The sequence below is a fragment of the Nanorana parkeri genome, unplaced genomic scaffold, assembly GCF_000935625.1.
Source record: "Nanorana parkeri isolate BGI_ZX_2015 unplaced genomic scaffold, ASM93562v1 scaffold1532, whole genome shotgun sequence".
NCBI classification, from domain to species: Eukaryota; Metazoa; Chordata; class Amphibia; order Anura; family Dicroglossidae; genus Nanorana; species Nanorana parkeri.
Window position 1 is genome coordinate 228,141 of NW_017307800.1, and position 24,187 is coordinate 252,327.

Here is a 24,187-nt window from a genome sequence, read left to right on the forward strand (position 1 = left end):
TCTTTAGAGGAGCTGACTATTCCCGGGTCATTCTTATCCTTCATGTGCTGGAGGAAAGCTGAGCACCATGATAGAGGTATACATCCCCTCCATAGGACATCAAGTGATGAAGGCTGACAAGACTCGTACGGTATGTCTCTTTGTACAGTATGTCTCTTCGTATTGTATGTTCCTTTGTACGATATGTCTCTTTCTGCATTGTCTATTTGTGTGGTGTGTCTCTTTGTGCGGTGTGTCTCTTTGTGCGGTGTGTCTCTATGTGCGCTGTGTCTCTTTGTACGTCATGTCTCTTTGTACGTTATGTCTCTTTGTACGTTATGTCTCTTTGTACGTTATGTCTCTTTGTACGTTATGTCTCTTTGTACGTTATGTCTCTTTGTGTGTTATGTCTCTGTGTACGGTAGGTCTCTTTGTGCGGTATGTCTCTTTGTGCGGTATGTCTCTTTGTGCGGTATGTCTCTTTGTGTGGTATGTCTCTTTGTGCGGTATGTCTCTTTGTGTGGTATGTCTCTTTGTGTGGTATGTCTCTTTGTGCGGTATGTCTCTTTGTGCGGTATGTCTCTTTGTACCGTATGTCTCTTTGTACCGTATGTCTCTTTGTACCGTATGTCCCTTTATAAGGTACATCTGTTCTTATGGTGCTTCTCTTCAGGTGGTACATCTCTTTGTATGGTACGTCTCTTTGTATGGTATGTCATCTCATGGTACATCTTCTCTCATGATATGTCTCTTCATGTGGTACGTCTCTTCATACTTTATGTCTCTTTGTTCTGTATGTCTTATCATTTGTTATGTCTCTTTATACAGTACTTCTCTTCGTTTGGTATGTCTATTCTATCCTGGCTTACCCCGAGGCATGCAGCTCATACCTTGTCCTTTGGGCTCTTTGTCTGTCATTGTAACCCCTGAGGGGAGGACAGCCATTCACCTCGCATATATCTACATTTGGCTGGAAAACTTTGAATTGAACACGCATTATGTGAGATGTGATCTGCTGAAAGTGGAAGTGTGTGTGTGTCTCCATGACAAGACCTGTGTGTAGACTTTGATCAGTGTTAGATTGTGTAATGTATAGGTTGATGCCAGGTTCATTGCTGTGCTGACCTCTAGTCTGAATTGTCAATGGAACCTTGTAAAATATTATATGACTTCCCAAAGGAAATACTGGAGGATAGTCTAAAGGCAGCCACACACCTATTCATGAATCTTTCAACTGATCATTCTTTGCAACTCAGATGATCAGAACGCATAGAAAACTATCCAGGCTAAAGCTAGCCATACACTGTACAATTTCTCTCATTCTGCCTGCTAAACAGCATGGATGAGGGGAATATCCCCTGCCAGATCTTGTATCCTGAGAGTCGGTGTCCTCAGTGGTCTGAATACCCCAGCTGTTTGGCTACAGTCACTGTTTGTCCGACAATTTTTGGTCTGGCTCAACTTTTTTTGAATGAAGTGATGCTGGTGGGGCCACTACAGCATGAATTTGGAGCAGTGTATGGCCAGCTTTATTTTCCTCTGGTACATGGTATATTGTGCGGTATGTCTCTTTGTGCGGTATGTCTCTTTGTACCGTATGTCTCTTTGTACCGTATGTCTCTTTGTACCGTATGTCCCTTTATAAGGTACATCTGTTCTTATGGTGCTTCTCTTCAGGTGGTACATCTCTTTGTATGGTACGTCTCTTTGTATGGTATGTCATCTCATGGTACATCTTCTCTCATGATATGTCTCTTCATGTGGTACGTCTCTTCATACTTTATGTCTCTTTGTTCTGTATGTCTTATCATTTGTTATGTCTCTTTATACAGTACTTCTCTTCGTTTGGTATGTCTATTCTATCCTGGCTTACCCCGAGGCATGCAGCTCATACCTTGTCCTTTGGGCTCTTTGTCTGTCATTGTAACCCCTGAGGGGAGGACAGCCATTCACCTCGCATATATCTACATTTGGCTGGAAAACTTTGAATTGAACACGCATTATGTGAGATGTGATCTGCTGAAAGTGGAAGTGTGTGTGTGTCTCCATGACAAGACCTGTGTGTAGACTTTGATCAGTGTTAGATTGTGTAATGTATAGGTTGATGCCAGGTTCATTGCTGTGCTGACCTCTAGTCTGAATTGTCAATGGAACCTTGTAAAATATTATATGACTTCCCAAAGGAAATACTGGAGGATAGTCTAAAGGCAGCCACACACCTATTCATGAATCTTTCAACTGATCATTCTTTGCAACTCAGATGATCAGAACGCATAGAAAACTATCCAGGCTAAAGCTAGCCATACACTGTACAATTTCTCTCATTCTGCCTGCTAAACAGCATGGATGAGGGGAATATCCCCTGCCAGATCTTGTATCCTGAGAGTCGGTGTCCTCAGTGGTCTGAATACCCCAGCTGTTTGGCTACAGTCACTGTTTGTCCGACAATTTTTGGTCTGGCTCAACTTTTTTTGAATGAAGTGATGCTGGTGGGGCCACTACAGCATGAATTTGGAGCAGTGTATGGCCAGCTTTATTTTCCTCTGGTACATGGTATGGTATGACTGCAGCGCACCATTATCTGATTCTACAGCTTGCATATGTGAACATAGTCATTGTTCTTTACATACATTCATTGCTCTGCATTATCTTATTAAATGAGCCCAAATTGTTTGGCTGATATCGGCCACATAAATAAAGGAATCACAAAGCTTTATCATGTAAACATAATGCAGACAACAGTGATAATCATGAGCTGTAGGTTGGCCAACTAGGGATGGGTTCTCTGGATTGTAGGTCTTTTTCTTAGCAATTTATGTTTTACTTATTCTCTTGTGGTTGAGCTCCATGGACATATGTGTTGTCTTCAGTGTAGCTGACTATGTAACAAAGATGGTCAGATGTTTCAGAGATAACAATGGGAAGTGAGACTTTTCAATGAATGACGCATTAGCCTCCAGGGCTTGCTGTGATCGTCTTTCTAATTCACACATGCAGGGAAAGCTTTGTTCCCCTTTCTCTGTGGAGAACAATTAGTTATGGGTTGTGAAGAAATTTTGCCAGCATGTGGGAAAATATGTTTGTGCAGATGTGATCACGTTTGAGGGTTGGAAGTGCTAAGCCTGATTTTGCTGGTCATGCTTGAACTGGTTGCATTGCTTGCTTTCATCAGATCAGGATATGTATGGGCATTGATTCTTCTATACTACACACACTTCAGCCCTGATTCACATCTGAGTATTTTGTGGCTTGAAGATCAAAGCTCCAAAACACCTAATAACTAAAATCTCATGCTTTGAAATTGTGCCTGTTCACATATCAGCACTCATATGTGTAGCTTGTTGTCGGAAGCTTAAAAAGGTACAAGAACTACTTTTGAAGCAGAATGGGATATTTTTGGCCCAATAGTTTGCAATGGAAGTGCCTGAAAAGGCCTGAAAATGAGGCTTAACAACCATCTCCTTCTCCTAATAGCTAGCTTTCCATTGGCCTAAAAGCGCTAGAAAAAAGAACAAAAAGCACGAAAATGCCCAGATAAAAATGCTACAAAATCTCCAGGAAATTCTCATGGTGTGAAAGCAATCAGTACAGGAACATTGTGCCCTTCATCTGGAGAAGATTACCAGGCCTGCTTCAACACTTGGAGTCTCTGTCTACAAATGTTATGCCAAATACTAGCTTGTCTTTGGCTGTATAACCAAGATTTAAATGTTCCTTATGACCACCTATACACTGATTGCATGCGTTTAATAGGTTGGTCCACTCAAAACTGCTGTACATACTGAACAGTTTGACTTCTTATGTCTGTAAATACCTTAATTGATAAGATTTGTTCCCAGGTTTGCACACGTGTCTTTACAGTTGTTAGGCAATCCCAGTCACTGTTGGATTTTCTTTGCCTTGTTGGATTTTCTTTGCCTCGTTGGATTTTTGTGTGTGTTATATTATGAACAATGTGACAAGGTGAATAAAGACACCCCTGTTTTAGCAAGCGCGAGAGTGAGATTTTCAGATAAACAGAACCAGGAGCTACAGCTGAGAGATCAGTCCTCTGAAATTCCTAAAAGATGTGATAAGCCATTAAATGACCCATCTTATCATACTCCAACTTTAGCTAAAATATAACTTTTCAATGGACCAACCCTTTAAAAGTATGGAAATCTACATAGTGGTAATCTTTACCACTGATCAAAGACTGGTCTTAAATGCAAGATAGCTTTTAGACATTTGAGTTTTATCTGTCCGCTAAATTATAATTCTTAATTAGTAGTTGTGTAAACTTCCTGCAAATAACTTGTGGGTCCCACTTTGGTTCCTTGGGAAGCTACTGCACCTCCATTTAAATGCTCAGCCCTCATATCAGAATCCTGCCCTGTTCTTAAGTGTACTCATATATCATTTGTTGGCCGCATTGCTGATCTGAAGTTCAGGTACACTCCAGCACAACTGTGATTTTAGCAGTTAGTACAAATTCTGCTCAGTGCATGGCATGAACATTGCTTGAGCAAATGGATATCTTGATGCCTGTGAGCAACAGTTTTTGGCCTGTGAATCCTGATTGCCACTTTGGTTATGGCCTGCCTTGTTCTTCTTATTGAACACCTGCACTAACTCCATCGCTTTTTTGGATAACATTCCTGCTTGACAGTCTGGTACCTCACTTTGGTTAACTGTTCACTTATCAAGTGGTGCCAGATAAACAAATCTACTACTAGGGAGTGTTATGCAGTGAAATAATTAACTTCTGGCAGGGTTCCTGGCCACGCTGAAGCCCCCTTAGGGCCCATTTACATTAAGCTAGCCATGCACTGATAGAATTTCATTTGAATGTTGGTTTTAAATCATCAGCCAAAACCTTCGATCTTGGCATCATTGAGGCAACTAATTTTGTTTGAAAGCCCCTAAACATTTTGTCTAGACCTCCTACTTGAATGTTATTCTAGGTGTATTAAACAGGTTTTCTTTTGTGCCCAGCACATGTGCATTACCTGCTCCTTCAATTTTCCTCTTCACTACTGTGAAAAATTAACATTGATTAGACCCCACTGACCATTTGAAAATTGAATGAATGTTCTGAACATTGCTACTACTAATTCCACTAGTGTATGGCCAGCTTTAGTCTTCTAGACATGCATCAATGAGGAAAAAGACTGCAGCAATGGCTTTGTCTCCAGGGGACAGCAGTGATCAGTCAAGAAATTCAAGCAAAGACAATCCCCCACCCACTTCCCTGAGGGTGACTGCTCAGAAGGGTTGTTATGTACCAATAGGTATAACAAAAACCAAGTGTTGTTTTGTCCTTCTGATGAGATATAGATATTTGATATATACTGTATATATAATGTGTGTGTATGTATATATGTGTATATATATATATACATATATATATATATATATATTCTGTATATTTATTTATTTTGAGTTCTTCATTCATTTTCTTGGATTAAATTATCTTTCTTTTCACACACTGATAATGTCTCTCTATTTGTGCCCGCTTTTTTCATATTACTGGTTGCCATGGGTCATCTGCTCATACACCAGAGTTAAGTGTCACCCAATAGCCTTCATCTTTCATTTCACTTTCAATAGATTGTTTTTAAATTGTTTAGGTTAGTACAAGTAAGAGTATAGAACAATATGTATATGCACAATGGCATTCAGTTGACAAAACAGTTCAAGTACTAAACGCAGAACAACCAATATATGAATGTGAGATGATACAAAAGGCACGTTATCATTCCTAGGCTATCAAGGCTAAGCAGAGCCTGTAGATACGAAAGGTGAGTCTTGTGCGATGTACAATAATGAATACTCTGGTAAATATAAAAAAACAGGAAACAAGAGGAGGGAAAAATGAAAGACAGACTAGAAAAAGAAGGAAAAGAGTAAAAAGAGAGGGGGAGGAGGGTGCTGGAATTCTCACCAAAACGCTCACCATAAAGGGATGGTTTATATAAATGCAATGCATTCCATTGGGAGAGAGGTATGAGCAAATTAAATCCACGGGGTCCAGATCTTACGAAAAGCTTTATTGGTATCTAAAAATATACTGGTAAGCTTTTCATTGATAAAAAAAATGCATCTATATGTTGTCTGACCTCTGCAAATCAGGTAAATTGTTTCTTCCACGCCCTAGCAATGGTTTTGTAAGGTGGAGGAATGAAAGCCACAGATCTTACAGAATAGAGCAATGAAATAGGTTCTTCAGAAGTTTAAATACTTTAGACCAGAACCTGCTTAGCATAAGGCAGGACAACCAGGTAGGCAAACATCTCCAGTTGCATTGTAACCTTGAAAACATGCTATGGAGAAGGAAGGGATGTAGATGTGGCAACCAGGAGGGGAATCATATACCACCAGGCGAGAACTTTAAATGCTGTTTCAGGTGTTGACACATTAATAGAACAAGAAGCAGCTGAGGACCAGATTTGTGGCCAATCTTCATTGGTTCTAGTGCTTTTGAGGTCTTTTTCTCTCATGGAAACGTAAGTAAGAATGCAAGGTTTTAAAAGGCAGGCAACTAACTTGGGAATATAAAATATAATTTAGCTTAGGATAGAGAGGTGTATGATAGCAAATATGTTCAAATACAGACAAATGGGTGGTAAGCTCCCTGCCAGACACTCCTGGGAAGAGCCAATATTTTATTTGCATATACCTAAAAATCTCGGAGTGGGGAGGCTGAAGTCATGCTCTAATGCAGGGGTGGCCAAACTGCAGCCCTCCAGCTGTGGTGGAACTAAGAATCCCATGAGGCTTTGCAAGATTCTCACAGTCATTACTCCTGGAGAGAGATGCTTCATGGGATTTGTAGTTTCACCACAGCTGGAGGGCCGGAGTTTGGCCATCCCTTCTCTAATGTCAGGCCAGCTTCAATAAAGGAGTAGAGATAGTGGTTCACCAGTGGAAAGCACCAGGTAACTCTAAATCAGGTGAGAAGGATGGGTTGCCCAGCAGTAGTAGCAGGGGCAGGTGCGGGGAAAAAAGTTTACCTAAATATTTAGCATAGTCCCACACAGCTTAATCGATGAATTGATGAGTTATCTATCCTTCATTGGGAAACCAAAGGGAGAGTAAGCTGTATGTAACAGAAATTTCAGTATTAACATTAGGGATCAGTAAAGCAGTCATCACATATCAGGCCGTCTTCAGTTTTTTTTACCTTCCCAGAGGGATGTGCTGCATTCTTTTGGTGCAGAAAGCATATGAGTTATCTGACTCTTTGATGTCAGCGGATTTACTTCCATGAGCTTGAATGCTGTAACTCAGACGGATGTGCCAGATAAATTCCTGTAACTCAGATCAACCATAGGCTTGTAAAGTGTCTTCACCTGGAATAGCTTCGTCTTAACCTTTTTGGCCATCAGATATACCTAAAATTTACATCAGTGCAATAGATGACTTGGCAGCAAATTACTGACATATAATCAGGGGCGTAACTAGAAATCACAGGGCCCCATAGCAAAATTTTGTATGGGGCCCTGTGATTTCTAGTTACGCCCACCTGATAACCCAAACAGCCCACCTAAGGGTGACCCTGCAGAGCCCACCATAGACTCTCTATGGTAGGCTCTGCAGGGTCTCAGGCGGGCGGTCAAGCCCTCTTACCTTACCTGATCTTCTGTCCGCCTCCTTCTCCTCCACGATCGACTCCTCCGTCACTGGGCCCCGCTTCCTCGATCGCTGGGTTCCGCCCCCTCGATCACCGGGCCCCACCCCCTCGATCGCCAGGCCCCGCCCCCTCAATCACCGGGCCCCGCCTCCTCGATCACTGCCGATGACGGGCCCAGCCACCTCCTGCGAAGCTGCTGGTTGTCACCAACTCAGCAGCGGCTGTGAGAAGGATCGGAGCGTTCCTTCTCACAGCCGTCAGTGACAGCCAGCAGCCTCGCTGTCCGAGCAAGATGCCATAGCGGCCCGCATGGCATCAGGGAGATGTCCTGGCCGGGCCCCGCCGTGCCTCGGGCCCCATAGCGGGTCGCTATGGTGATTGTTACGCCACTGCATATAATGTATATATTGTTCCGTAAAACGTGACAATAGACCTGTGATCATAGGTTCAGCATTGCTCTGTTCACATGCAACATGTCAGCATCTGCACTGTAGCTGCAGACATAAAGTTAGAACAAAGAAGACATCTGCTTCCCAGACCTGTCTGACTTGATGTCTTCACCGCCAGAAGCCATATATGAACATTTCTGAGCTGTACTCATGTAATCCCTAGAGAAAACAGATCACAAACTTTGACAGCAGGTCCTGTTTCATGAAGTCGATAGAACCTGCACAACTTTAGCTTTAGAGAATGTCTTCAGACCAGGACAGAGAACAAGGAAGGCAATAGGGATCCCTGTAGATACTGACAAGTAATCTTATACAGTATATCGGGCAGCGAATGCAAAGCAGATGTAGGTTACATTCACATAAGCTTCAGAAGGGATGCTCGGTATGTGTTTTAAACATCTACTTGCTTAGACTGAAAGACATTTGTCAGGTATTATATCACATAGTGCTGACATAATGTGTGAGTCATGCAATACTATATACTTCTGTTTGCTCCTCCCTCCCAAAAAAACATGTATAACATGAGTGCTGCATGTTCTTGTGCATGGGCAGAGAGTGCAGCAGTACAAGGATCCTCTGAAACTTAAATTAACTATGTCTTGAGAAAAGTATAGAGGCTGCCATTGCTGGCCTCTCCTCTCCTTTAAACATGTTAGTTCCCTGGTTGTCATACTGATGCTTTGGCTACAGCATGCATGTTTCAGGTAAAGTATAGAAGCCAGACATCCTGATGTCATGTAGATCCTGCTTAATTCTAGGGCAGGTGAGAAAGAGGAGGCTTTCTTCATGATGGCCTAACCAAGCTTCTGGCATGTAACCAGGAGCAACACATCGTTCACTCCCTGTCTAACTGCCGCAGAGACACGAAGAGTGCTCCTCTGATTTAATCTTGACACCGTTTGGACTGGAAAGGAAGAGGATTAGTGTCATAAGTTTCCATTGGCTGGACATGAAAAGGCATGACACTGAGTGAAAGTTTTGAAGCACCCCTGAAGAAACCAGAAGGCACCCTGGCTGAGAAAAGCTGGTCTAGATCTTTGGGCATTAGGAGCATTTTAGAGCTGGCCAAACACTGTTAGAGTTTCGGCTGATTCCTGTAAAATACTTATAATGGGTGACCCTGCCAGCTCGACAAAAGTCAATTACTCAATCAAACTTTCTCGAAAGGAGCCAGGCTGAAAATTTTAGGCCGAACTGTGACTGTAGCCAATCAGCTCCAGTCACTGTCCGGGCAGGATCCCGCTGTCAGGATACAATAGCCACAGTGGGAGATTCAACCATCCATGCTGTTTAGCGTGATTGGACAAATCTGTTAGATTTTACAATCTTTTAGTGTATGGCCGGCTTTAGACTGCGGAGAGTGTATTGTGTTAATTAGACTAACTTTCCTTAGTGGTAGACTGGCAGTAAGAGGATACGAAAAGCCCAACCAGGATTCAGTGCCTGCTTCTGAAAAGAACAAGAGTGTTCATTCTGATAATAAGCACATGACAGATACTCCAAAAATGATACTTCCAAGTACTGGAAATGAGCATCAATATTGTATTCCATTCATTTGGTGTAAAAACAGAAGATCATTTATCTGGAAGAAAAGTGGCAGCTACAATATCCTGGAAACATCTGTGAACGTTTTTATATACAAACTATCCTTCTAAAAAGACTTCTATTTGTCACACTGCAGGTCAATGTTTTGGAAAGCTGAAACCATAATGATGCCATTTCATGGATGCCAATCTGGGAATTTTGGAGCACAAGTGTCTGTTGTTTTATTCACAGTTTACAATGGTATATCATGTGGACACCTCATTGTAATCTTTATCTGAAGAGGGTCTTTGTGCAATAGGTTGTCAGAAAATATAAATAGTGATCTCTGGCTACTCAGCACCAAACTATCCATTTTAGTCATAGACAACGAAGGACCTAATTTGTTGGAGCTGAAAAGTATCTTTGTTGCCAGGAACAAAAGCCATGTCTCATTTTCATGGCAGGTTGGAGAATAGCTTTTTGGGTGTTACAGGCAATACCTGCACTCTTCATAAATCTCTATAGAGTAGTGATCACATTGCTGTGGCAGAACAATAGCACTGCTCAATGAAGTCTTGTAATGGATTAAGATTAACCAGAAAATGGCTACCAGCAATCAACAGTATTCAGACCAGGGAAAGCTGTGTGATTGGTGGCTGCACATCATGCTAGTTTGTACCATGTTATTAAATTAGACTCATGGTTTGGGCTGGACACTTGCCATAACCACTGAGTAGCTGCATTTGTGGGAATTATAATGACATATATAAAAATTAAACAATGTCCTTCTGTCTAGGCTCTATGAAATCCCTCTTAGGGCTTGTTCACACCAAATGCAGATCAGACCTGCATGAGTTTCTGCACATGCAGTGCAGTGTGTTATACCGTGTGTTTTGCCGCATTTTTGATGCGTTCCGGGACGTTTTTAGTTTTAAAAAAGTAGTGTTTTTTTTAGTTTAAATTGGGCTTTCAGTGCGTTCCATGGCGTTTGCATGCGTTCCAGAGCAGGTAAAATAGGGCTGGCTGCAGTTTTTTTAACATGCACTGGAACTGAACGCTGCGGTGTGAACTAGAGCCCAAAATACCATTGGAATACATTGGACGCAGTTTTGATCGAGTCTGTAACTGCTCTGCTCTGCTCCTGGAACGCGCTTGGTCTGAACAAGCCCTAAGTGCCCATTCACTTTCCGGCCCGATTCTGAGCAGAACTCACTGCCTCGCTACAAGCACTATTTTGATCGCACCGGACCGCACCGCAGGCACAATGTGCCTTGCGATCCCGTGCGGGTGATAGCATTACCCCCTCCTGCCCCACTAAAAAGGGAGCCAACCGCAATGCGAGGCAGTGCGTTCTGGCCAGAATCGGGCCAGAACGCACTGCATCTAGCGTAAATGGGCCCTTAAAGTTCACTGCTTCCCATTTACCAAACATTGTTTGTAAATAGATATTTTGTATTTAAAAGAAATCTGATGGGATTGTAGCCAGGCTTTGAGAAAATCTTGTATGTGTTATAGAGGAATTTGGTGTGGGGCCCATTTTGCTGACAGCCAGCAAACGAGAAAACTTTTGTGACATGATGTGACCTGAGGCAGAGATCAAATGTCAGAAAAAAGAAAAGGCTAGTTGCACTCCTTACCGGTATGAAGATGTGGTTTGATATGATTAATTTGCAATAATACTTAGGTTTCTCTTTCACTTGAAATTGGTGAATAGAAGCTTGTCTTTCTAATGACTCCATTGTTCACAGCTGTTTGGTTTTTTTGACGTCATGTGACGTCAGGGGTGTGTCCAAGGGTGTGTCTGCACTGCTTTATGTCTATTTAAACCCTCTCTGTTCTTATCATTGTGTCATTGCTATGCCTGATGAAGGGACCCTGTGTGGCCCCGAAAGCGCTTCTGTAACTGACATGAGTTTGCAATAAAATCTACGAACTTTGATCCTATAAGGATTTGGTGTGCTGGTGACGTTTCTGCAATTATCTAGAGATCAAATGTCAGCCGCAGTCACCGTACAGTATATGTTTATTAAATTAAACACTTGGCTACATTGTCACATTCTGTAGATACTTTGAGTTTCATAACATTGTCATTATTTATGAAGTCTGTACCTAATGATGGATTTGCACAGTTTGGACAAAGCATATTATGCTCAGCTAATTGCACTTCCGAAGAAGGTCTCCCTTTTATATACAGGTTTTGACAGTACTTTGGCTAGATCAACTTTAAGCACTGTGTTTGTACAACAATTGTTTGGCAACCGAGATCATTTCTAGAAACAAGGTCCCTTTACAACCAAAGTTTTCAGTTAGCAGTGCAAGTGAACGGGCCTTTAGCATCACAAGCCACAAATACTGCTGATAAAGCCCAGCTAATGCATTGCCAAATACTTGTCTGTATTGAACCAAGTAGCTCAGTGCACAACCTTTTCCCTTTACTACAGGGAGCACTTGTGAGTGATTTGATGTTACATGGGAATGTAGAATGGTGCAGTGGAATGTGACTTGGATGGGTTTGTACATGTCTTCTTCAACCTGTGGTCTTCACTAAGAACAGCTGATGCCAGTAGTTCTGAGGCCATTCTGTGTTATAAGCAACAAACCTAATATCATTCATTTCTTATTGCTGTAATTCTCTGACAGGTCTTCAAAATTGATGTTTTATGCAATGGTCGCCGACATTCATTGGATCGACGCTACAGTGAATTCCATGCACTCCATAAACTGGTAAGTGACCATTTTTTTGTAGTTCTGGATAGATAAAATAGCCAATAGAAAACTATGCACATCCACCATGTAGGCTATCTTTAGGAATGCCAGTCACTTGGCCAGAAAATATGGTGCTTGGTAACATTTCTTTAGGCTCTTGAATCTAGATTATTTTTGCATGGCCTTTTCCACAGATGAGTGATATACAGTATCTTTGTGTTTGTGCAGTTGAAGAAGGCCTGCAAGGTGCCAGATTTTCCTTCCAAACGCGTTCCAAACTGGATGTCAAAGGTCCAAGAGCTGCGGCGGCAAGGACTCGAAGCTTACATACAGGTAAATAGACTTCTCATCGATTTCACTTTTTACTTACTATTTTTGGCCTTTTCTATCCTCTATTTGATGCCGCACCTCCTCCATATTCTCTCTTGGTGGCTCATCATTGCCACCATTATGGCATAAAGCAGTCTTCTTAGCTGTTAACCCTTTATTGTTGCCCATCCAGTTGGCGAGCTGTAGCTGAGCTTTTCTTATGATTTCCTTGCTCTTTGAGCTTGCACATTGGAATGGCAGCTGACATATGTGTCCAGCTTTACCAATCGCTTCATAAGGTGAAGAAATATAGATATATCTATATCACGACTTACAATACAATACAATACTACCTACAATACTTGTAGCTCAATACTTGTGGTCAGAAAGAGGAAGAGACCTGGGATGTTTTTACTGTACAGTGCGGTCTCCTGAGTAGAATGTCCCAGTAATATGTGGAAGAGGCTAGTACTGAAAGGGAACTGAAAATGGGGAGCTGTGGAAGAACAGGAAGTGAACTCCTAGTGTGTTCATAAAAGGAATTAAGATTCATTACCTGGAAACACATTAGCCTTCAGAGAATGATGTTCTTAGACATAGATTATCACATTATGGCATGGTGTGGTACAGCTGTATGCGTAATAAGAGCTAAGAAGGGATTGTTATGCAGAATTCACTATCGGGGATTTTAGGGAAAGAGAGTTCTTAAAATACATGACGAAATAGCCGTTTGGGTGGGACGAGAACATGTTATCTACTGTCACACGTATTTCTTTTACACCATCCTATCAAACAGTACTAGCTTGCCTGCACCTATTAGATACAGAAGGAAATGGAAGTTGAGGCTGTTTTTCTATCCTAAATTGAATACAGAAAACTCGAATGTCAGGAATAAGGCAGTTTTGGGGGTGTGGATTCAGTATTGGAATGCAGATTCTTCATGGAGGGAGGTAATAGAGTAGTACAGCAGGACATCTTGGTGAATTTTTGTATTCTTTACTTCTACAAGGCATATACAACATGTCAACTGCAAGAGGTACAATAAATTGACAATAAACAACCAATTTACAGCATTTTAGGCAGAAGGGGCCAATAGTGAATTTAGCTTAATGGTTAGATTAATATAAATGTAATCATGTTAAATGTAATCATGTTAGACAGATACTACACATGATGTTCATTTTATCTTTCAGGGGGTGCTTTGGTTCAACAAAGAGGTCCCAAAAGAGCTGTTAGACTTCCTGAAGTTAAAGCATTTTCCACAAAGCAAAAAAAACTGCAGCTTCCAGTGAGTACATTGTATGAAGATCCTAGTGTGAGCTCATTAGAAGCAATGTGAAAGTAGGGACGATTGGCGTAGGCTTAGTAGCTGCTCTAAGAAGGAATTTGCAACCACAGTCTGTATTGTCACAATGTAAACTAGGGATGCATCGATACTTTTCAGATTCCAGTGCCGATACTTGGCATTTTCATGAGAAATATCACGGTTGCAGCGGTTGCAGCTTGGACCGGGCTCTGGCGCTCCACCACTGTCCTGAAATCATTGTTTTAGAAAAACTGTCACATGACAATAAACAAAAATGTATCAGTACTTGTACTTGTAAGTACTTGGGCAAGTATCAGTACTTGTACTTGCAAAACTGGTATCGGTGCATCCCTTTATTTTAGGGCGGTTACTGATTAAAATTTTCGTGTTCGATTAATCAAACTTTTTTTAAATCGATTAATCTCGATTAATTATAACGCACATACAGATAATAATAATAATAATAATGCACTTTTCAAGCTGCAGGAATGATTATTTTTTAGAAAATTAACCTTTGTTCTGAGTTGTGCAGCCTTAAAATGTCTGTGAAAGTTGTAAACAACACACAAAGACACCAGGAACTATTAAACACACTCAGCTCCACTTTCATTAAAGGAGAACTATGACATGAGTGATTTCCACTCACCTCGTAGTTCTAAGCCGACCTGTGAATTATATATAGACGGATACCTTTTCTTCACCCGGCAGATTCCATCAACACCTTCTGCCAACATTATACAAAGAACTCTGCAGACAGTGTGCCACCTGCCAACTGTGGAGGGGTGGACAGGGACGTAGCAGCTGAATCTGACTGTAGAACCACAGGCACATCCTGCATTGGTACAGCATCCAGTAGTTCCCAAATCAAGAGAAGTAATGCAAACTGACCACACTAGGATGGATCTGCTTCCGTGCCCAGCGTGGTCAGTCTGAAATAGAAACCATGGGGAACTAGCGGAATCACCAGGTATTTTGCAAAAACATAGGCACTAAAAAAAAAAAAAAAGTTACAGGCTACATTTAGTAGAAAGTAAATGTATAACACAACACCTATATGGAACATTATATTTTGGGGTAACAAACACTTTAAGTACACTAAAGAGTATACCGACTTGGAAATGTCTACTTAATCAACGGAACTCCCGGAAGACCCGGAAGCCGACGGAGAGGTGAGTACCGATCAAAAAAATTAACGATTAATCAAGGGATAAATCGTTAATTTCCGCAGCCCTACTTTATTTATATTTATAAAAACAAAATGGTACATTAAAACAGAGATGTACAAATCCCAGGAGCTCCGTATGCTATTTACAAATCACAGCTGCCTCCTAACTTTTGACTTTTTCTCTAGTCTAGTCCTGGGGCTGGAAAAGTATCTGTACTTGTACCGACTCCGAGTACGGTACTTGGTATTGGTGCATCCCTAATGTAAACCCTTCCCTTCTTGCTGTCTTGGCTTCCTGTCAGTCAGTCTACTCATTACATTGGAAGCCTATAAGAGGGGCTGGGAATATATGGCAACCATGCAGACCATAGTTGAAGTTCACTTTATAGGGAAGCCTGGAATCTGAGACTCAGCAAAGAAGCTCAAAACACTGTCCATCCCTGCCATCCTAACCAGCAACCAGCGTATCACTGTCACATCCCCGAATAGGTACACTTTAGAAGTACTGGCTCTTCAAGAGATTGACAAATGTTCACAATAGTCATAAATCATTTTGAATATAAACATTTACAACTTCAAACATGCAGCATAGCATACACTGAAAAGATAGTGGCAAATGCATGAAGCATGAAATCACATTTTCAGCTATTTATGCCATATTTTATATATTATTAGTAAAAAAAATGTGGATCCGCGCTTTATGGGTAGCCCTGATATTAAAGCAGCTGCGCTCTCAACCCTGGGGTAAAAATTTGATAAAGTGTAAATTGTGAATATATACATGGAATAAAATGTTCACAAGGTTAGGGTGGCACTGTGACAGTGTACACATTTACAATGCCATCCTAACCTTGTGAATATTTTATTCTTTATTATAATGACTTCCTCTTCCACTGTCTAGGTTCAGCAGGTTTTACCTAAAATACTTCAATCTGTCCTGAAAATACAGCACTTCTGTTCAATATTTTTCAAAGCCCAGTTTGCTGTTTTTCTAGTAAACAGTTAGCTATACAATGCTTTATACAAAGAAAAATGGCTGATGTGCAGGCTCCTAAAAGTTGTATCCAAATTGCAGTATGTCTCTTTATGATAGGGCCCTATATGTGCCACAGATTTTCTCTCAATATGGTACTCTAATGTCACCCCCGATTACTGTACTTGTGTACAATACAATACGTATGATTCTGCTCATATGAAGCCAAAATCAGTGACTTACAATAAACACAGGTCCTATTACCTAAAACTGGTCCGGGGATCGTAGGTTAGAGAAACAGGCTTGAATTTATTTAAGAGCTTTGCAAAAACAACCAATTAATGGATGTGTTTTCTTTTCTACAGATCAGTGACGGATTTTGCTGTGGAAGAGAACAGGTACACACTATTCCATGTCAGAGTTCATGCACTGAATGGATGACCAGTTTTTCAAGTTGTGATTTTTTTTCCCTTATGACATCAGCTGTTAATGTTTGCTGTGTTAAAACACATATAAAACCTGCAGGCTAGACATTTTCAGTCAGTGGATCAAGAAGTCAAAATGCAATATTGATTCAAATAGTACACACCTTCTTGTAGCTGTCCATTTAGCGCATTAGCTTATTTTTCCGTTTACCTGTATTCAACATTTTCCGAGCAGGATTTGAGAATTATGTACTTTAAATGTGCAGAATTTCATTCCTTCAGCTAGTTATATTTGCTTTGAACAATAAACAATCAATAAACAATCAATTTTCATTCAGAAATGATCCACGAATGGTCTTTCAAACGATAATCGATCAGTTGATGGGACGCCAACGATTTTAATTACTGTACTTCTGGACGAATTTCCTCGAAGGATGAGGCTGCAAAACTTTTTCCGAATCATACGAAAATTTATGGATTAGTGGCGTTTTCGTACGGAAAAAAAATCGCAACAAGAAGGCTGCACATGCGCAAGCGAAAATCCGTTCTGTCGATCAATGAAATTCGATGAATTAATATTGCTAATGAATGATTATCGAAATCGACATTGGTCTGTGCTTGATGGGGTATTTGACTGGAATCGAAAGAGGGTTCTTGGCAACAACAAAAAAATTTCTGATGGAAAATCTATAGGTGTATGGCCAGCTTTAGTCTCTTCATCAGTAGAACTGTGTTAAATTTAACCTTTTCATGACCAGTGACGTACAGTGTTTGTCACTGGCATCGGGCTTGTTTAAACAGACTCCTGGCGGCTGTCAGCTTTACAGTAGAAGCGATTCCTCAGGCTCAGCTGCCGCCAGATTGCTTCTATGGTCCTGTAAATGCCCCCCTGCCCGACACCCCCGCTCTGCTGCCCCTGCTACAGGCCCTGGACAGGCTTCTCTAGTGTTGGGGGCAAGCTGGGGAGGAGATCCGCGAATCTCCGTTCACCGATCTCCCCATGCTATGCAGGCGGCATGGTTCAGCTCTTCAGCCTTTTCTAAGTACAGAACAGATGACTGCTGGAGTTGATCCACATTTTATTGATTGTGGATCAGATGTCTGTTGCTTCTCATTTCATATGTGATGCATTTCTTGATGCTTGTCGTCTGTTGTCTTCTGTGGAATTCTGCAAAGCTGTGTCCCTCAATGGACTATGAGAAAAGGATTTTACGTTGTAAGGAATCACTGACACCACTGCTGTCTGTATGGAGGCATTTTTCCTCCACTGACCTACTATTTAGGGGCATTCTCCCCACTGACCACTGATGTAACAGGCATTCTCCCCACTGACCTCCAATGTAAGAGGATTTTTTCCTAATGACCTCCAATGTAAGAGGAATTTTCCCCAATGACCTCCAATGTAAGAGGAATTTTCCCCAATGACCTCCAATGTAAGAGGAATTTTTCCCAATGACCTCCAATGTTTTGAGCATTTTTTCGACTGATCATTAATGTTCTGGGGCGGACCTACCACTGACCACCAATGTAGGGGTGCACTGCATTGGCAAGGCATAGGTTCACTTTTTAAGGCCAGCTATATTGTGCTGTAAGTCTTTTGTGTGCATAACTGCTGCTCCACCTGGTGGCAAAACTTGTAATTTCACTTTCCCTAGACAAGCAGGGGGCGTATCTAGAAAACACAGGGCCCCACAGCCTCCTTCACTGCCGGGCCCCGGCCTCCTCCACCTCCGCTGCTGGACTCTGGCCCGAGTCCTGACTAGGCCCCCCTCTGCCCGGGCCCCATAGCAACGTGGGTTGCTATGTTGGTAGTTATGCCACTGCATACAGGGTATTATTTAGTATAAGAACTGATCTCCCTAATCTTTTCTGGTTATCTCTACAATCTCTATTGTCTTATAAGATGATTCAAATTTGTAAATGTTTATTATGCAAACATAATAATGTAGTGACAGACATACAGCGTGGTGTGATAAAGGAGTAGTGTAGCATGTGAACATTATAACAACCATCTTTTCCAAGTCACAGTTCAGGTTTAGTACATTAAGATGTCCAGCATCTAGAAACAGAATGATATGTTGGCTTGTGATTTGTATTTATTGATTTTTTACCAAAGGTAGATTGCTTAACAATATATGAAGCAAAGAAAGTTATCCGTATTACAGAGGTCAGGAATGTCTGTTTTATATACATGTATTAACATTATGTCGTATGTCATAATATTGCAAAATGTAAAAAGGTGTTTTCTTTAAATGTAAGAGGAATTTTCCCCAATGACCTCCAATGTAAGAGGAATTTTTCCCAATGACCTCCAATGTTTTGAGCATTTTTTCGACTGATCATTAATGTTCTGGGGCGGACCTACCACTGACCACCAATGTAGGGGTGCACTGCATTGGCAAGGCATAGGTTCACTTTTTAAGGCCAGCTATATTGTGCTGTAAGTCTTTTGTGTGCATAACTGCTGCTCCACCTGGTGGCAAAACTTGTAATTTCACTTTCCCTAGACAAGCAGGGGGCGTATCTAGAAAACACAGGGCCCCACAGCCTCCTTCACTGCCGGGCCCCGGCCTCCTCCACCTCCGCTGCTGGACTCTGGCCCGAGTCCTGACTAGGCCCCCCTCTGCCCGGGCCCCATAGCAACGTGGGTTGCTATGTTGGTAGTTATGCCACTGCATACAGGGTATTATTTAGTATAAGAACTGATCTCCCTAATCTTTTCTGGTTATCTCTACAATCTCTATTGTCTTATAAGATGATTCAAATTTGTAAATGTTTATTATGCAAACATAATAATGTAGTGACAGACATACAGCGTGGTGTGATAAAGGAGTAGTGTAGCATGTGAACATTATAACAACCATCTTTTCCAAGTCACAGTTCAGGTTTAGTACATTAAGATGTCCAGCATCTAGAAACAGAATGATATGTTGGCTTGTGATTTGTATTTATTGATTTTTTACCAAAGGTAGATTGCTTAACAATATATGAAGCAAAGAAAGTTATCCGTATTACAGAGGTCAGGAATGTCTGTTTTATATACATGTATTAACATTATGTCGTATGTCATAATATTGCAAAATGTAAAAAGGTGTTTTCTTTCAAACCGATTTGTACACCTTTTATTGACCGACCTGTTTTGTCTCTGATGTTAAACACAACATTGAAATGCTATGTTTTTCTAACAGTTCCCAGTTGGCACATAAAGCAGTGGTAGGATTTTATAAGGACCTGTACATTTTACCTCCAGATACAGGTAAGACAAATTCTAACTACCCTGTTTCCCTGAAATTAAGACCTACCCCAAAAATAAGACCTAGTACTATTTTTGTTAATTGCTTAAATATAAGACCTACCCCGAAAATAAGACCTAGTTGTGACCATTCCCAGGGCCGGTGGTGGCATAAGGGGAGAACTTGAAGAGCTGCTGGAGAGAATCAGCGGTGCCCACGAAGCTAGCGCTAGAGGAAGCGAGGCGGCAGCGGAGGGAGCAGAGCCGCATAAGCCGATGCCTCCTCTATAGCGCCGGCTCCTATCACAGGCGGAGTGATACCAAATGCACTCCACCGGTGAGGAATGATAGTGAAAGCGCACTTCCCTCATTCTGGCCAGCGATTGGTTACCAAATTGCTCTTGGAAAGGTACAGCACCCCTGACTGCCCTGATCACCCTATTCTTAACTTTGCCACTCACTCCTGTCTTGTAAGTCTTCTACCGGTAATAAGTGTGGATTGTTGTACATTAAAAAAATAAGACCTACCCTGAAAATAAGACCTAGTGCATTTTGTTGAGTCAAAAAAAATATAAGACAGTGTCTTATTTTCGGGGAAACACGGTATGCTATCCGTGTTTTTTTTAATAACTATAAGTGTTTTCAAACTGTACAGCAATTATTTACAGTCACTCTTATTAAAAGCTCATCCAACATGTCTGTCATATACAATAATAAAAGTGTTTATTTTTTCCCTCCAAAGCCAATATAAAAACGTAACGCATAAGTAAGAATTTTGGGGCCCCAGGAGCTTTTTGCAATAATGTGCAAGTATGCTCAACATATTTAACCAGTTGCCGTCCGCCCGTTGTAAAAAAACGGACGGACGGCACTGCAGCATTGGCGGGTTGCCGTCTCCAGATGGCATTTTTTTTCTGCGGGCGCGCACGGGCAGAAAAGACCCGACCAATGCAAACACCCGTTGCCGGGTGTTTAAAATAAAAGTCACATATAAAAAAGTAAAATAAAATAAAAGTCACATATAAAAAAGTGGAAAAAAAAACCCAAAATGTTTAACTCCCCCACGTTTACGCAGATATAAACGTAAATACGCGTCCGGTGCCCCAGCGTGCAAAAACGATAATTGCGCCACACACGTTACATATCGCCGCGAACGCCACAGTGAGAGCAATCATTTTAGGTCAATCAATCACTGACAACACTAAACTGATGAGCAGTAAAAGCTTTTAAAGCGTCGCCTATGGCCAATTTTGGGTTTTATCGTTGTTTGAGGTTTCGCGCGCGCGCACGCAATTTTAAGGCTTGACATGTTTGGTGTCTTTTTACCCGACGTGACCCCGTCTTTTATATTTTACCAAAAAATTGGGTAATAATAAATGTTTTATCATTTAATATAGGGGAAACAGTTTTGTTTTTTTTATTGCGGTAATTTTTCCTTAATATAGTAAAAAATAAAAAAAACCCCAGTGGTGAATAAATACCACCAAAAGAAAGCTCTATCTGTCCCCAAAAAATGATATAAAATTCATTTCAGTACAGCGTTGCATGACGGAATAAATGTCAGTCAAAGTACCGCAGAGCTGAATACTGAAAAATGGCCTGGATGGGAAGGGGGTTTAACACCACGGATGTCAACTGGTTACAATATGGCAGACTTGCCTTTTAAAGTGGTCCCTTCCAACATTGTGACAGCTGCAATCGCTCTGTTGCCAGCACTTCCATCTTCGCCCGGTTTTGCTCTGAGTTTGGAGTCTTTGGCCATCATAATTGGCCTGCATTAAAATGATTCCATCCCTGCACAGAATTGTGCCGAGTCAATATACTGAGCTCCTCAGCGGGCTCAGTGTACACTAAGGAGAAAAATGCTGACAGAACCATTTATGGCAGAAAAGAGATGTAGGAGTAGATTTACTAAAGAAGTAGAGAAAGTGAATGTTCAAAGTGAATGTTCACTTACCAAAGCCAGCTATAGGGGGATAAGGTGTAGCTGTGTTCCCTGCACAGTAGTACTCAAACCGGGAGACTGTTTGTCAGCATTGTACAGTGACGTCAGTCTTTCTTTCTGAACACGACAGTTGCTGCTGTTCCTTCATTGCTCAGTCAGAAATAGGGTTGCCACCTTTTCTTCAAGCGAAATCCGAAGACTCTAGTGATGCGCAGACATTTTTTGGGGAGAATGAGTCGTGGCTTATTCATATAGAAATAGTGTCACCCAATTATATGTAAATATCACAGTTTAGACTATCAACAGTGGGGGAAATTTTGGTTGCCCCTGTCTGCCTGACATCTTGTGTCCGCGTTTCTGCTGCCATGAAACCCAGACACAGCATTCAAAAGCCGAACTGTCTGGGTGAATCCTGGGCAGGTGGCAACCCTAGTCAGAAAGTTCAGATGGGCTGGTGACTAAGCTGTATTGCCTACATTCAGTGAAGATAAGTGAGGTCACTGACCTAGCTATACCATCTGGCAGGATTGTCTTCATCACAAAAGAAGCAGTACACAATTCCAAAAATATTTTGACAGTTCACACATATGTATCGCAGCGATGACTTAGTGGGTGCGGGGTTGCTGCTAAAGAACTATTATTTTAAAAGCTTGTGTAAGTTCTCGTGTGAGTTCAACTTTGGTAGATCTGCATTTGACAACAAATAAATAACTCTGAAATCTACTTTTTTATACTATACGTAATGCAAGCGAAAACATTACAGCCAACTCCTGAGTACAAATCCTTTACCTGCTGAAGGGTTTGTGATGTGTTCATCCAGTCTTGTGATTTGCTGCATTGCCAGGAAGATCATTCTGTGATTTCCTTGGTAAACTGATCTCTAGGCAAGTGTTTTTAGTGTAGGATGGAGTAGGGGAGGTTTAAACATGATGATCCTGCGAGCTACAGGCCAACCTCGCTTCTTAACACGGACCTTAAAATCGATGCCAAATTAATTACTAACCGATTGCTACATATTATTCCTTGCCTGGTTCACCCGGACCAGGTCGGGTTTGTGTATGGAAGACAAGCCCCGGACGGCACCAGGAGACTCATCAACTTGCTTCAATGTGCTGAGCACTCCACATCGCCTTCTCTGCTCCTATCACTGGACGCAGAGAAAGCCTTTGATAGAGTTCATTGGGGATATCTCCAAACAGTATTGCAGAAATTTGGCGTAATAAACTTTCTAGGTTCCACCATAAATGCCTTCTACACTACACCAAGTGCCAGAGTGCTAACGTCCGGTCTGCTATCAAACCCATTCCCCATAAGCAATGGCACAAGGCAAGATTGTCCCCTTTCCCCACTGATCTTTGCCTTAATGATGGAACCGTTGGCTGCGGCTATCCGTCAGTCTCCGGACCTAAAGGGAATTCCCATTGGCAATGTCACACATAAGATTGGACTCTATGCGGATGATGTCATTATCTCCTCACAGATCCAATGCGATCTTTGCCTGCAGTACACCACATTCTAACAAAATTTGGAGAGATCTCATTTTACAAAATTAACCATACTAAGTATCAGATGTTACTAATTAATTCTACCCCTTCACTTAAAAGATCAATCACTGCCATTTCCCCTTTCTCATGGGCACTTTCTGACACCTTCACATATCTGGGGATACAAATCACATCACCTAGCTCCAAACTCTTCCAACTAAACTATACCCCACTTCTATACAATATGCAAAAACTCTGTAAAGACCTCTGCCACCCCCCAGTCTCATGGGCGGGTAAAATTACCTTGGCCAAAATGTATGTCCTTCCTCACATACTATACGTATTCCGGGCACTACCCATCCCCTTACTGCCTTCATACATCGCCTCCCTACAAAAGGTTCTCGATTTATTCATTAGGAATAATCACAAACCTCGGATCCCAAAAAAGAGCCTATATACCCCCAAATGTCACACGGGACTGGGCGCACCTGATTTAGCCTTATACTACAAGGCTGCTATCTTGGATCAGATCCGACATTGGTGGACTTCTGCCTCGAACAAATCTTGGACACATATCGAACAAACGGCGGTCTCTTTTTACCTACGTTCCTTATTGTGCAATGTGCTCCTTAACCGAAACTTAGCTTAGACACAGTTTCCGCTGCCATCAAAGTCTGGTCCTCACTTGGCCCTGCCTCCCCGCTTACCAACGGCTACACTCTGAAACATATCCCTATCTCTTCACTAGAACATATTATCACTATATACATAACAAAGGTTTAATATTACTTTAAGATTTCATTGCTATTCTTTCCCCATGACAGATATGCTTGAGGACATCATTTTACAAGGAGTTCTCCGAGGGCTGTATCAGCAGAAACATGAGAAGCTATCTACAGTCAAGCATGCACACCCAGAAAATGTACAATGACAGCCGCCTGATCCTGTTACAGCACTCACTTTTTTCATTTGGTGCTTTCTATTGGCAAACTGGAGTCCAGAGATATCTGCTGTATTGATGGATATACAGCCACAGAGTAAGGTTGAGTGGATTTGTGACAGATCATAAGGGAAGGAA

The 24,187-nt window shown here is 41.6% G+C and overlaps 1 protein-coding gene across 1 annotated transcript; it reads left to right on the forward strand.

Annotated features, from left to right (window-relative positions):
• On the forward strand, window positions 1-24,124 carry SNX22 (sorting nexin 22). Its single transcript, XM_018570428.1, has 7 exons — window positions 1-130; window positions 12,205-12,288; window positions 12,499-12,603; window positions 13,773-13,867; window positions 16,389-16,421; window positions 19,637-19,704; window positions 23,934-24,124. The coding sequence occupies exons 1-7, from the start codon at window positions 68-70 to the stop codon at window positions 24,038-24,040; spliced, it is 555 nt and encodes a 184-aa protein (XP_018425930.1). The 5' UTR covers window positions 1-67; the 3' UTR covers window positions 24,041-24,124.
• The last annotated feature ends 63 nt before the right edge of the window (window positions 24,125-24,187 follow it).